Source organism: Aulonocara sp. 'chitande type north' Nkhata Bay, linkage group LG23 (assembly GCF_057382095.1).
Source record: "Aulonocara sp. 'chitande type north' Nkhata Bay isolate Kocher_YH1m ecotype deep benthic linkage group LG23, A_spYH_male_GT1.1, whole genome shotgun sequence".
NCBI classification, from domain to species: domain Eukaryota; kingdom Metazoa; phylum Chordata; class Actinopteri; order Cichliformes; family Cichlidae; genus Aulonocara; species Aulonocara sp. 'chitande type north' Nkhata Bay.
The window spans coordinates 16,944,203-16,958,706 of NC_141365.1; the positions used below are offsets into that span (position 1 = coordinate 16,944,203).

The following is a 14,504-nucleotide window of genomic DNA, read 5'->3' on the forward strand; positions in this document are numbered from 1 at the left end:
GATCTTTAGCAGATTGTTTAGATTTAGTATTAGCAATGATTTAAAAAAAATAAGCACTTAAATATATTTTTACCCTTTAAAGGTGGTTTGAAAAGAAAAAAAAACTGACTGAAGTGCAGATAAAAGCATCAGAGACAGCAAGTAAATATCACTGCTTAAATTAAAAATAAAAGTAGATTTATATGTCAAAATATAGACTATTTTATATATGAAAAAATCATTTGTTCTTTTTCGGGAGGACTGGTTTTGGATTATCATCATATCTAATACTATTTGGAATATGCCAATTATATGTAACTGGACCATCTAAGAAAACAGGAAAAACCTAAGAGCCTCACAAGTTTGTCACTTTATTTGCAGAAATCATGAAAGAAAAAAACAAACATGTTTTGCAAAGAATCTAGGATATATTTCTGTGTATAAAGTCAAATTTAACACTAGGATGGTATGAAAACAGTCCATCCTAGTGTGTCCTCTGCAGTCTCTAAGTTTGGATGATAGTTTGGCAGATAACCTCAGCTGAACCTTTCTGTTTTGTGATGTTCGCAGGATGTTGCCCGTTAGCTCTTTGTTTAAAATTTAGACCTCATCCACGGACACAAGTGTGACCTTGTGCAGCTTTGAGCTGTCTCAGCAGAGCATCTGACCACGGCGGCTGACACAGCGAGACGTCCGCCTGTTTGGGGACAGAGGGTGTATGTAGGTCAGGCATGGGTCTGCATGCTGTGACAGCAGCACGGTCACTGTGCTGTGCAGCAGGACAGGGATTGGAGTGGACAGAGAGAGCCGGCACAGAGAGAGGCCCCCCTCACACGTCAGCACCGATACTTCCTCATTTCCCCCCTTAAACACTTTGACATTATCAGGCCACACAGAGCAACGTCCACCCTCATTATTCTCACCTTTGGTACTGCAGCCAAATGGACAAAGAGGAGCAGAAGAAAAAATAAAGGGCAGAAATGTGAAACAGACATCAGATCATAGTGCACATCTAACATGTGGGGATGGTCATTTGATGAGAACGAGAGCTTCCGCATCAAGGCACTAAGATTTATTAATTTATAGAAACCTTCAGTGTATTAATAATAATTAAACAACAGTAAACAGTGGATTAATTACACAACAAGGAATTATTTTGAGCACATTGTTTTTAATTGAAAAAAGTGTCCTGATTACAGTTCCAAACTATAATTCCAGAAATGAAAGCAGACTGCCATCTAGTGGTTCAAACAAACACTGACATTTAGATGTGATATGAAAAACTACAACAGCTTCAGTGACATGTGAAAAAAAATCCCCATGCTGTTTTTGTATTTATTATTCTCCATGAAACTAACGCACTAAAACAGGCATGGGGGAATCATTTCTCCAAGACGCCACAAAAGAAACTTGAACTTGTGGAAGGACGTAACAATAACCTTGTAATGAGATCATAATGATCAGTTCAAGTTATAAATGGGGGCCCTACGCAACAGTCCCAGTTTTTCATGAGGCCCCTTGGAAAAATGTTTTGCCCACCCCTGCATTAAACAGAAGTGACAGTTTTCTACTGTAAATGCTGGCACCTCTGAAGGTGAGTCTCCGAATGGTAACAGGTGAGAAGGCCGCTCATCGGTTGTAAGGATGCATTGACCCAGACGCAGATTTGATGTTTGTCTTGATGCTGCTTGGCATTTTTCCTGAGAGAAAACCAAAGGGAAGAGATCAACCCTATATATGCATCTTTAAGGTTTTTTCTTTCTTCAAGTGCAGATATAAATCATTCAAAACATCCTGTGTTAACAGCTGGGTTGTCAAAAAAAATTTATTTAATTTAATACTCCAATATTAATCAACTCCAAAATGACTATCAAATTGAGATTCTCCTTTGCCATAGTATCGATACAAACAGTTCCATCTTTGAAGACAGTCTGCAGACAGTGACGCACACAGCCCCTCCCCTCACTAACAACTAAAGTTGTTAGCATTCATAACACTGAACAACACTTGAGGAGGAATTTCAGAGGTCAGTAAAACGTCTGTTTCAACAGCACTGAAGTATTTAACAGTTCATTAACGCAGCAGCTAGCATGCTGTAGTTAGCCTGTAATGATTATGAATGACAGATGGCATATTGAATATAGAGTTGTGGCAAGTCGGGTTATGGACACATGGTGAATCGAGTAGGCTGCTCTGCACAGCCATGAGTGGATAATCCAAGAAAATAAAAAGTCAAATCTGGAGAAGAGTAGCTTATTCAGATGGGTTTCAGGCCTGAAGAGCAGAGCTGAGGATGCAAAGAGCTGCAGAGTGGATGGTGGATGACAGAGAGGCTGCATGCAGTTGTGAACAAGAAGAACATTTTTTTTTTTAATTAATAAAAGAAATCAGATGAATCTTAAAAACCTATTTTGTTGAATCCAACTTATTTTTGAAAAAGTTTGCAAAAATTCAACATGTTTTTTGAAATGTGAGTTCTTCACTATTACTTTTCTTTACTATTGTTGCAGGATGGGGTCAAAATCGTCAGCATGGTCTCAAAAATGGTATTTAGTAGTTCCCTGAGTATATACTCAATAAATTCTAGTATTGTGACAATCTTAGCTAGCAGTCAATGTGCAAGTTTCGAGGTCCATAAACTCTTGAAAATGATCTGTAGAGTTCAAAGCAGTATCAATACATCTAAACAAACAAGCAGTTTCCATATGAAAATGAATATTATCATCTCATTACAATGTAATGTTGGGTGGGAAGTTTCCTGGCATTAATATGGGGATTACTTTGAGGTGAAAGCTCATTTCAAGTTAAATTAAACAGGTAGTGCACACCTTAACATGTTTTTAAGCTGTAAACTACATGATAACAACTATACTTAGACCACAGAAATGAATTCTATGCAGAAATGTTAGCATTTCTACCAAATTTATGACAAAATGCCATCTATTATTTTAAATCATGTCCATGTTTGGAAAGCCAGGGATGACAGTCAACTACTTTGTAATACTCATATATATATATATATATATATATATATATATATATATCAGATATGACTGTTAATGCCCCCTAATAAGGGCTAATCGTCAGTACGCGCCACGGTCCCTTCAGCCTCTGCATTTGGGTGGAAGCATAGATGGATTATTGCATGGGAAAAATGGGCACATTAGCTTGAGAATGTTTTTTCATTTGTGCAATATTATTGTTTTTTTTTTTAAATATTGGAAAAGGCCATTTATTAAACTGCATGATAATGTAAAATTGTTTGAGTATCCTGTTATGAAGCCTAGAACTGAGCATTTTTGCTATTAGCCTGGTGTTTTAAAACTTTGTCTTTAACATATCCTGTATAATTCACCTTCCTACCTCTTAAAGTGACCATCATTTTTAAATGGAGCATCACACTTAATTCATTATAATTCAAAAACTAATGACTGTCATCGGTAAAATGTTGAAACTGAAGAAAACTGAAGAAACACGGCAAAGCACTCTATGGCTGGCTCTCACATAACTGTGATGCTGTGCTCAGGTAAAATACTAACTCAGCTTTCCAAGTCTCCTACCTGTCTGACCTTGCTGCTGTTGAGCCACAGGTCCTCCCATACCTGCTTGCTGGCCTGAACCCCCACCAATAGTGACCTGCTGTAAGGTTGGACCTCCACTCATCATGGACCCCTGTCCTTGGTGTCCAGGGGCCACGGGACCAGGAGGCCTACATTTGGAAAGTCCCTTTCCAAATGCAACGGCCGAAACTAATGCGTTAGTGTCAGCAGGGTTGAAAGACGGTTTGCTCTGTCGCATAGCTGTGTAAAAAAAATAAAATAAAATAAAATTTGAGAGTCACCATTGTATTTGTGTAATTTATTAAAGAAAACTGCAGCAGAAGTGCAACATACCAGCGCTTTCTGCATCTCTGTCCTCACGAGGGTTGCTTAGCTTCTCCAGCAGAGTAGTGCAAATCTTATTCAAAGCCTGGATCTGTTTCTGTTCATGACAATAAAACCTGAAGGTTTAAACAAAAATTGCAAAATATTCCCAAAAATGACAGAATATTTTATTTTATGTGAGTCCAAACTAACCTGGGCCACATCGGGGCCAATACGTGCTGCCTCTGTACTCAGCGTTTTCTCCTGCTCCTCCACCTCTGGGTCAGGTTTGGTCCGCAAGTAGTCCGGTACGATCTCATGGCTGAACACTGGAACGCGCTGCTCCGTGAGTTTCTGAGAGCAGGTAAACAGACAGCTCAGAGAAACTACTTCTTTTTTCAAAAGAGGAAACGTGTTATCAGCTGTGGTACTCACTGCCAAGTCCTCATCTCGGTCTGGAGACAGGACCAGGGGGATTATAACTTGGTTGCGAAAGGACGGTGTCTTCTCGTTCCTGAGCAGTTTATTGATGGTGTTCAGCTGACCAGACAGAAGGGCGAAGTTATCCAAAACAGAAGGCCTATAGGACAAAAAAGGGCACATCTGTGAGAGCTCAAAATAATCCACAAAGCACGCGTTTCAGATCAAATCTGTATATCCACAAGACAAGATTTTCCACAGTTTCTGTCAAATTTGCTCCTGTAAATAAAAGGAACAAACCGTGTTTATATGTTGTTGTCAAAAACAGCTTGAACAACAAAGTATTAGCGCGACTTAAATCTATGTCGCGTTTCTTTTAAAACAAAACAGCCTGCTTTACAATGAAAATAATTTTACTCACCACGTCAAACGCTCGTACTCGTTTTCTAGTTTGTAAATGAAACTGTGCAGAGCATTTTTAACGTGAGCCACCCGCGAAATGAGAGACTCCACTGACGCCTCTAACTGTTTCTCTTCTCGTTGCTAAAAGACAACAAAAGCATTAAAAACCTCCCAAACACTGCAAATACACAGCTGTGCTAGCCAAACGGCTAAAGAGTGCATAACCTCAGCCACTTAAGAGTCAGTCACTTAAACAACAAGAAAATGAGTCATCAGACAAAATAAACATTTTAATGAATGTTACTACATCTAAGAAGGCATTATACTGTCGTACAGAATATATATTCATATTTATTACCTGCATTGTTCAAGTAGAATTTAGCCAACCTCAAGCGACAGAGAAGCACTTCCGGTTCATCACTGTCAAAGTAAAAGCCTGCTGGTTAAACATGGCGGAAACGCTATAACGTTTATTTATTCAAAATGTTCTCGTAAACAAATAATCCAGTACGCAACTTATGCGATATTTAAGCAAACATTTCAGTTTAGAGTTTAGAGTTCAAATGTGATATATGTAAAAACTGAATGTATATCTATATTAATCTATATTACTATAGTAATTAATTTGTACATTAACTGTATACTCTCTCTCTCTCTCTCTATATATATATATATATATACATATACATATACATATATGTGTGTGTGTGTGTGTGTGTGTGTGTGTGTGTGTGTGTGTGTGTGTGTGTGTGTGTGTCAGATAACGCTTTGCAGGTTCTCAATTACATTCCTACCTTATAAATGCTCCATTTATTTCTATACTTGAGATATAGCAACATACAACTGCTTTTAAACTACAACATGGTGCTGCTGCCTTATCAGTAAAGCAGTTATTGTTTAACAATATGAACCCTGTTGTCACGAGACAATCATCTAGATTACACAGATACACAGACATAAACAGTTAACCTAACATGCATGCTTCTGGGAGGAAGCGTGAGCACGCAGAAAGAAACCAGGACCTTCAGTTTGCTTCAACATGAAGCACAACACATACGAATTGCAGACCATTATGAGTGAATGATCTGCAATTTTAGAAAGCACCTGGTAGCATATAATATCAAATGCGCTGTCAAAGTTTGTGGTTGTACACCACCAAAATCCTCATTCTACCTGCTAATTAGTATTATCAACAATAATAACATCAGTTACAGAATAACTAAAATGTCAATTAATAGTACCATTTTCCAGGTACCAGGAACGGAAAAGAGAGATCATATTTCTCCCATAATATCAACTCTTTACTGACTCCGTTAAATGCGGAACTTAAAATCCTTCTCCTCACATATAGTAATAAAAGTATATTTTTATTATATTACGTCAATAATATAATAATTATTGAGTAGAGAGCCAAACGGCTAAAGTAGAGAGTCTTGGCACCCTCTCTACTTTTGAATTTGGCCTTGAAAGTTTTTATAACTCATAAAGTTAGAGCTTGGTCAGGTGACCCAGCACTAGACCACGCTTGCTGAGTGACTTCCCATATTAAACTTATTTAACAAATTATTTTAAATATTTTTTCTCCACTCAGCTCTTTTCACTCATGTATTGTATGTTATTAACTTCATCCGCTGGTCTGCTGTCCTTTGATCTTTCCAGTTGAGGCAGATGGCTGCTCTTCCACAGGCCTGGTTCTGATGGAGGTCTCTCCCTGTAAAAAGGAAGCTCTTCATCTCGCCCACAGGGGGGGGGGGATCCCTGATTGTTGGCATTTTCTGTCTAATATTGTAGTCTTTACCTTGCATTATAAAGCACCTTGAAGTGACTGTTGAAGTGATTTCAGTATAGCATATTCATACAGTTCAACTCACAAGCAACAAAGAAAAAGAATTTGCTTCTACAAGTTTATTTTGATACAAAGAAGCAGCTGTCCAAGCAACAGTACATAAATGTGACAGCTGTTAGGCAGAAATTTTCTTCCGATTACTTCAATGTTACACACTTGCGTGTTTATTCAGAAAACCCCAACTTTTAAATCCAGCTATCCTTCACTTACTGATGTAATAATGAAGTACTGAATACTTTTGGGGGGGGGGGGGGGGAAGAGTGCTCTGCATCTATGCTTGTTTACATCATGTTCCACACACTTTGCATTAATTATGTGTTATCCTAACACAGTAAGAAGGGAGAAGTGAAGAGCTCTAGTCACAGTTCTGGCACAGCGGTGTAAAACTTTAGAAGAGGCTTTCGACATCACCCATTTCCACCACTACAGTCTTCAGCTGGGAGTAGTACTCGATGGTCACCTGGCCGTTCTCTCTGCCAAAGCCTGCAGGGATCAGGAGAGAACTGGTTAATTTACTGAGCAAATGCAGCATTTACCCAGACCATGAAAAGCTGACAGCATCTTACCCGACATCTTGTATCCTCCAAACGGCAACTCTATAGGGTTAATGTTGTAATTGTTGATAAAGCAGGTCCCTGCCTCCATACTCGCAGCCACGCGATGGGCTCGAGAAATGTCCCTGTAGGAGGAGGAAAAGAACCGACTTTTATACAGAGTGCAGTGAATTGGCCGCACTGTGGAGACCTTGAGCGACAGCCAACAGAAGGCAATAAACTCATTATCTTAAAAGAGCAAGCCGTCAACAGTTGCACCACACTGCTGACTCACAACAAACTGACCTGGTGAAGACCCCAGAGGCCAGTCCAAAGGTGGTGTTGTTGGCTCTCTTGATCACTTCTTCCTCCGTGTCAAAAGGCAAAACTGACATGACAGGGCCAAAAATCTCCTCCTTCACACAGGTCATGTCGTCTCTGCAGTTATCTGTGTCGAGAGACTTTGTGTGTTAAAAAACAAAGCTGAGTGTGCTGTACCACCATTAACCAAAGTGTTAGACATACCAAGTACGCATGGTGACATGAAATACCCCCCTTTCAGTTTGGGGTCACTGGGGACAAAGGGATCTCCTCCACAAAGCACTCTGGCTCCCTAGAAATAAATAAATAATTACAAGAGCTACGTTAAAGAACACCCACAGTAATACAGATTCTTTGTGCTTAACTGAGAAACCACAAACTATTAAAGCCAATCCACTCCCTCTAATGAAAAGCACCTCTTTCTTGGCCTGACTGACAAATCCCAGCACTTTCTCCAGCTGTGGTTTGCTGATCAGAGCTCCCATCCTGGTGCTCTCGAGCAGGGGGTCACCAACAGGGATGGCCTTGGTCCTTTTGACTACCTCCTCTAGGAACTGTGGCATGATCTCCCGCTGCACAAACACTCTGGTCCCATTGCAGCACACCTGCATATTTCACCACAAAGTTAATAAAACAAAACCTCCAAGAGTCTGTCTTGCATCAGGCTGCACAGTACACAAAAGTACAACGTACAGACTCACCTGTCCCTGTGTCAGGAAATTTGCCATTAGTGCCCCCTTCACTGCATTCTCCAGTTCGCAGTCTTTGAAGATGATGAGAGGAGATTTCCCTCCAAGCTCCAGAGTCACCTGCTTCACACTCTTTGCAGACATTTCCATGACCTGAAAGTAAAGAGAGCAGCCATGGTCTGTGGGCTTGTATAACAAAGTCACCTTTAGCTTAAAATAAAACAGCAGATTTTTAAGGCTGGTTAGGGTGACCCTCCTCCACCCTGCAGGAGATCTCCAGAGCAGAACAAGGGCTACTGTTGTCACCTCCAGGGCGGTGTACTCTGAGTCTGTCCAATTCATACAACATCCTGAAAGATGAAAAGGGAAGCCAATGCAGACTTAAGGATGAGGACTGATTTAGATTTCTGCAGAAAATCTTTGTAGAGCCTGCAGCATTAATGCTTGTTTGAGGTACATTATGTGTTAACTACAGTGTGTTTGTGTCCTGGTGTTTTATATGCTGAACCAGTTGACTGAAACAAAACACTGGGACTCTTATCCTCCCAGGTCCCCACTGCCTCTCTGCAGTCAGTTTTCTCTTTAGGGGCAAAGATATTTGTAACTGATATCGTTTCACTTCTTTGTACTTTCCCTCACGCCAGTTCCTATGACTTCAGTTCTCATTCCAGGAATTTGCTGAAATTTGATTCCATTTCTTTCTTATACTGAGATGATGACTGTTATTCTTTTATTGACAAGTTCAAAAATCGCAACTAGAAATGCACATGAGGAATCAACAGTTGCTAAACAGGCGAATCACAGTAGGTCAGGGCTGTGTCCCACAGGAGAATAAATACCCCAATACGTGACTCCAAAAGTGAGCCAATAACCCTACATTCCCATCTTTAATGTCCAAGTCCACAGCACTAAATTCAGTTTACAGCCTGGTTGAAAATAATAATGAGAAGAAGAAGAATAAAGAAATCAATAATTCTTCTTAAACCATTTCAGTTTTGGCAGCTTGCTAACTGCATTCTACCTGCTTGACTTCTGTCTTAAAACAAAACATCACAGCAGCAGACAAAATGCTAATGCTTAACATGGAGACATCACAGTGCCTATGTGCATCTATGTTCTAAACTAAAATATTCTATATTAGTAAACAGATCCCACTCCAATATTGGACAGGTCAAAAAACAAAACAAAGAACAAAATTTACTTTGAAGGTCATCAGTGTATCAGGGCAGCCCAATTACAGTCCATGTGTGGGAAACAATGCTGTACTGGTCTGTACCTTTTTGCCTGTAGGAACACTCCCCGTGAAAGAGACTTTAGCAACTTTTGGATGATGGCAGAGCAAGCTGCCGGTCTCTGCTCCACCTTGGACCACACAGAAAAGCCCATCAGGTACCCCAGCCTCTTTGTAGATCTCAGCCAGGATGACAGCAGTCACCGGAGCCATTGGAGAGGGTTTATATACCATGGCATTACCTAAAAAACACAACCACAATTAAATCCTGCAAGTTAAGGCCTGCAGAGCCATCTTTGTGAATGGTCACGAGACAAGACGAACAGATAGAAACAAACCGTACAACAGGCTGATTGATAGGAACGTGTGGTAGAATCCAGTATTAAACAGGCCAAAAGTAACGTTTTAAAAGAATAACATGTTCATCAGTGATGTGACAGAGGCTCTGTTGCATTATTTTTAGCAGGCTCTTCCTATTTTAAACTTCCAATCTATTGCTTTTCTCTCTCTACACTTGTTTTTCTCCACTCTTTTCTTGCCTCTCACACTCACACTAAGTTGCAGCTGACTGCTGTCCCTTCCTGGTTGTGTTGGACGGCTCTTCTTGTTAACAGACCCTCACCAAGTACTGCTCACTGAGGATGTCTTACTGTTTTTTTAAAATATGATATATAAACTTGTTCTCTGTTAAGCTATTCAAGCTAAGCACATGCAGAAGAACTAGTTTTTCAAATGTGCATATTTTAACAAAAAGACACAGACAAAGATGGACATTTGTTGTTTTTGTTTTTTTCCCCCCACACATCTATGAAAAAGTATGTCTTCTCTAGTCTGTCTTGTTTCAGTCCCCTGCTCTCCTATATGTCGCAATCCTCTGTTGTGCAGATTACCGACAGCAGATGATACACATGCTATTATAAAACTCACCACACGCCAGAGCAGGAGCAGACTTCAATGTTGCAAGCAGGATAGGGAAGTTCCATGCACCGATTCCCACACACACACCAAGTGGCTCCCGTCTAGTGTAAGCAAATGCTCCTCCAGGGAGCTGGATATGCTGGCCTGCACCAAAATGACAGCACAATGTTAAAAACAATACCAAATGGAGGTTTTTGCAACTTTTGATAAACACAGAAGCATTGGTGCACCCACCCGCAAGTGTACCAGCCAGGCCGGCATAGTACTCAATGCTCTTCCAGGAAAAGTCTATATTTCCCAGAGCCTCAGTGATTGTTTTCCCATTGTTGATCACTTCCAGCTTTGCAAGTTTTTCCCTCCTTTCCTATTTTTTCAAAATACGCATAAAGGGAAAAAAAAGAACTATTTTAATTGAAGCTCTTCAGTAATTATGTGGAACAAGATGTTTTGTTTTAAGATTGTATTGTCTCTTTGTCATTGCATAGACACAAAAAAGGTTAAATTGATCCAAATGGTTTCCCTCAAAAATGAAAATAGCAAACGTTATTTCAATCCATAAAAAGGAGAGAGAGAGATGTCAATTTACCAATTACAGGCCAATATCACTACTCCCACAGTTCTCTAAAAATTTAGAAAAGTTATTTGTTAATAGACTTGATAAATATATTGAGAAGCATAATCTCCTAAGTAATAACCAATATGGCTTTAGAGCGAAAAGGTCCACTTGGATGGCAGTGATGGAACTTGTTGAAGGGATATCTACTGCAATAGATCATAAGGAATATACTGTTGGTGTTTTTATAGACTTAAAAAAGGCGTTTGATACAATTGATCATCCATCCATCTTCATCTGCTTTATCCGGGGCCGGGTTGCGGGGGCAGCAGCCTAAGCACAATTGATCATTCTATATTATTGAATAAACTAGAGAGATATGGTATAAGAGGGATGTCATACAAGTGGATGAAAAGTTACTTGGATGACAGATTTCAATATGTCGAAATCAATAATGTAAAATCTAATCAGTTGACGGTAACTTGTGGCGTTCCTCAGGGCTCTGTGCTGGGCCCTAATTCTTTATATCTCTATCTATCTATCTCTGTAATGTGTATTGTTTGCTGATGATACCACTCTGTATTGCTCAGGTAAAAACCTAGAACAGCTTCTGACTACAGTGGAAAAGGAGTTATTTATATCAATACAGTTTTTTAATATATTTAAGTTATCATTAAATATAAACAAAACAAAATGTATTATTTTTGGCACTAGACAAATGAAAAATGTATCTAAAATCAGGGTTAATGGAATTGAAATTGAAAGTACATGAAAATAAATTTCTTGGAGTGATAATTGATGATAAGCTTAGCTGGAAGTCACATATAAACCATGTGAAAACAAAAATGTCAAAAACCATTGCTATTCTCTCCAAAACAAAGCATGTCCTGAACAAGAAATCATTATACACACTTTATTGTACTCTGTTGCTTCCATATATGACTTACTGTCTGGAGATATGGGGTAATGCATATAAAACAAATACTCTTCCTATTTTCAAGTTACAAAAAAAAAAAAAAAAAAAAAGGAGCTATAAGAATTATAAATCAATCAAACTATATAGAACCAACTAACATTTTGTTTATTAATCTGAATACCCTGAATTTTTAAGATTTAGTTGAATGCTGGCACAGATAATGTATAAAACACAAAATAACTTGCTTTGCCGCAGTACTCAGAAGCTGTTTAAAGTCAGAGAGAGTCAATATGACTTAAGGGGAACAGATTTCTTTAAAAAGAAAAAGAGAAGGACAAACATAAAGCAGAGATGTGTTTCTGTTTTCCTTGTTTAAAAATAGAGTATTAGAAAAATATAAAGAAGAATGAAAAGAGCAAAAATAATAATGCTGAAACCCTTGGTTGTTTTGCTTTGATTATTTTAATGAAATTTAATTTAATGTAGTTACTCATCTAAGGTGCAAAGTTAGTTTTGTTTTTTGTTTGTTTTGTTTTATTCTTTGCTTTCAGCTCTATGTACATGAGCTGCATGCTAAAAGATCTTTTGTTAAAAGTGTTGGCGTAATAAGCATATGCTTCAGCCAATACCTTTTGATTAGCCTTGTCTCATGCTTTCTTGCTTTGTGGTAATCTTTATTCTGTATTCACTGAGATATTTGAATGCTAATCAATAATTTAAATAAATAAAAAATTCAATAAAATTTAAATTTTAGCTAGAAGGCTCCAAGGTCAAATGGCTGGCTGGAACAACAATTTCTCCCAAACTGTGCTGTGACTGTCTGACATTATCCTTAAAAGGCCACCTGTGTCGGCTGGTGAAAGACCACACACACACACACACACACACACACACACACACACACACACACACACACACACACACACACACGGCAGGTCTGTGTCCCGCGCTGGAGCATAGCTGCAGGACAGGATGGCTGTTGTCTACACTGGCTCACTCCTTCATACCCCCCACCCATGTCACGCCCTTTTTACATGGTGTAAGATGTGAAGATCCATGTGCTTTTCTGTGCTGAGCTGTTTTTTGGGGGTTTTTTTGTACTGTTCTCAAACTGCTCTCCCACTGGGAACTCAGTTTGAGCAGAGATCTTTTTCTCTCCTCTTGTCCCTGATGTTGGGTATTTCTCTTTGTTTCTCTTACATTCTACCTCTCTCTGACCTGTCTTCCCAATGTGAATGTTTGTGCTATGTATGGTTGAAAGGAGTCCAGTTTTACTGCAGGTAAATGTGTAACATGCAACAAGGCCAGCAGTGGAGGGAGGGGTGCATTTTAATGAATAACTAATGTCTTATTACAGCCTTCCAACAGTCAACTCCAATTTATATTGCACAAACACTGAACTAGACAGTTTCCTGGCCTGCTGGTTGTTGTTACACAACAGCTTGGCCGCCTCACCCTCATAATGCGAGCAGCCTCCAACATCACCCGAGCCCTCTCCATGCCTGCCATCTTGCTCCACTTCTGGTAAGCGGCGTAGGCACTCTGTATGGCTTCGTCCACCTCCTCAGCCCCACAGGGCACCATCTGACACAGGACCCGGCCTGCAGAGACCAGAAGAACACCAGGTTACAGAGCTGAGCTACGAATGAAAAGCGAGCTGGGCTCCTCTACATCATGCATTTTTCTGTGCATCAAATCTCTTATCTAACAATTGACATTTTTAACCTGAATCAGTAAAAACACCCTCACTAACAGTAGTGATCTTCTTTGTGCAACATTAAAATGTAAAACAGACCCTTGCATTGTTTAATCTTCAGAAATGTTTATGCCTGCCTGTCATTACTGTGCATATCCCTAACCTTTATAACCTGAAAGCATGAAATCCAATTAACTTTATACTAATATCAAGTAAAGGGGAAAAAAACAGCCCTTTGTTTGTCTACTAGTCTGCACATAGTTAAGGCAAAATGTCTATGTTACAATACTTAACAGAAGTCTGAGCAGAATCTGAGCGTTTCAAATATATTTCAGAAAAACCGCAGGCCTTTAAACCACCGTCACTTGTTTTCCCCAGAATACGTGTCCTTAGCAGGAGCACTAAGGCTAAAGCAGATTTTAAAGAGCAGTATATTCACCAGTTGCAGGCTCAAACACGGGCTCAGCGTTTTTCTCCTGCCTGGGTTTCACTCGTTTTCCACCCCAGAAGTTCAGAGGCTCCGTGACAACCACGGTCCCCGTCGAGGCTCCGGGCATCGAGTCGAGGGTTGACTGGGCCATTTCCAGATGCAAAGCGCCTGCAGGGATACAGGGAAGGATGTTTCAAAGCTGGAAAACAGATGTGCAAAATGTGCAACTCAGGACAAGCGATCTAAACTGGTCGCTCCCTTTGCTAGCGTGAAGCTAGCACGGACATTAAGTTAACTAAAGTTGCACGAGAGAAACAGCGCGTGCACATTTTAAATATGAAAGCAACAAAATAAAATAGCTGAAGTTTTACCGCTTATGCTCCCGCAGAAGGACTGGAAAAGGTTCTTCACAGTCTATTTCAACACCACGCCTCCTTCATGCTACCACCCCGTATTTCTGCTGACTCACTCACTTCTGCTGTTAAAACACAAGGTGTTAAAGGAACCAGCAGCAGAATTTTTGGTGCAACTCGCCCCCCCCCCCAAAAGAAAGTCTGTCCACTATAAGACAGAGGAGCATTAATTATTTTAATCATATTCAGGTTACCACAAAGAGTTTTTTCATTTAGTTGAACTTGAAATGTTTGTCAGTAGGTAAACAATTAGTATTGTACAGTCAGAAATATCAAGTTATTCTTAATACTGCA

General features: G+C 39.7%; 2 protein-coding genes across 2 annotated transcripts; both read right to left on the bottom strand.

The window, feature by feature from the left end:
- Positions 1–1,130: 1,130 nt before the first annotated feature.
- med8 (mediator complex subunit 8) lies at positions 1,131–5,118 on the bottom strand. The gene is made up of 7 exons (XM_086283792.1): positions 5,023–5,118; positions 4,684–4,805; positions 4,278–4,422; positions 4,056–4,196; positions 3,873–3,960; positions 3,540–3,779; positions 1,131–1,679 (listed from the first exon to the last, which is right to left on the bottom strand). The coding sequence occupies exons 1-7, from the start codon at positions 5,026–5,028 to the stop codon at positions 1,609–1,611; spliced, it is 813 nt and encodes a 270-aa protein (XP_086139918.1). The 5' UTR covers positions 5,029–5,118; the 3' UTR covers positions 1,131–1,608.
- Positions 5,119–6,554: 1,436 nt separating this feature from the next.
- Positions 6,555–14,318, bottom strand: LOC147301488 (4-trimethylaminobutyraldehyde dehydrogenase-like). Its single transcript, XM_086284331.1, has 12 exons — positions 14,169–14,318; positions 13,807–13,965; positions 13,127–13,272; positions 10,437–10,566; positions 10,212–10,346; positions 9,330–9,526; positions 8,066–8,206; positions 7,781–7,969; positions 7,569–7,656; positions 7,350–7,491; positions 7,077–7,189; positions 6,555–6,993 (listed from the first exon to the last, which is right to left on the bottom strand). The coding sequence occupies exons 2-12, from the start codon at positions 13,946–13,948 to the stop codon at positions 6,899–6,901; spliced, it is 1,518 nt and encodes a 505-aa protein (XP_086140457.1). The 5' UTR covers positions 13,949–13,965; positions 14,169–14,318; the 3' UTR covers positions 6,555–6,898.
- Between the last annotated feature and the right edge of the window lie 186 nt (positions 14,319–14,504).

Bases quoted from the DNA above. Each gene is read 5' to 3' on its own strand.
- med8 (XM_086283792.1), bottom strand. The intron at 4,423-4,683 runs GTGAGTAAAATT...TTTGTCCTATAG, and splicing joins GAGTACGAGCGTTTGACGTG to GCCTTCTGTTTTGGATAACT. The intron at 3,961-4,055 runs GTTAGTTTGGAC...TGTCATGAACAG, and splicing joins TTGGCCCCGATGTGGCCCAG to AAACAGATCCAGGCTTTGAA.
- LOC147301488 (XM_086284331.1), bottom strand. From the start codon at position 13,948: ATGGCCCAGTCAACCCTCGACTCGATGCCCGGAGCCTCGACGGGGACC. The intron at 13,273-13,806 runs GTGAATATACTG...TGGTCTCTGCAG, and splicing joins CGTGTTTGAGCCTGCAACTG to GCCGGGTCCTGTGTCAGATG. The intron at 7,492-7,568 runs GTATGTCTAACA...CTCTCGACACAG, and splicing joins CATGTCACCATGCGTACTTG to ATAACTGCAGAGACGACATG.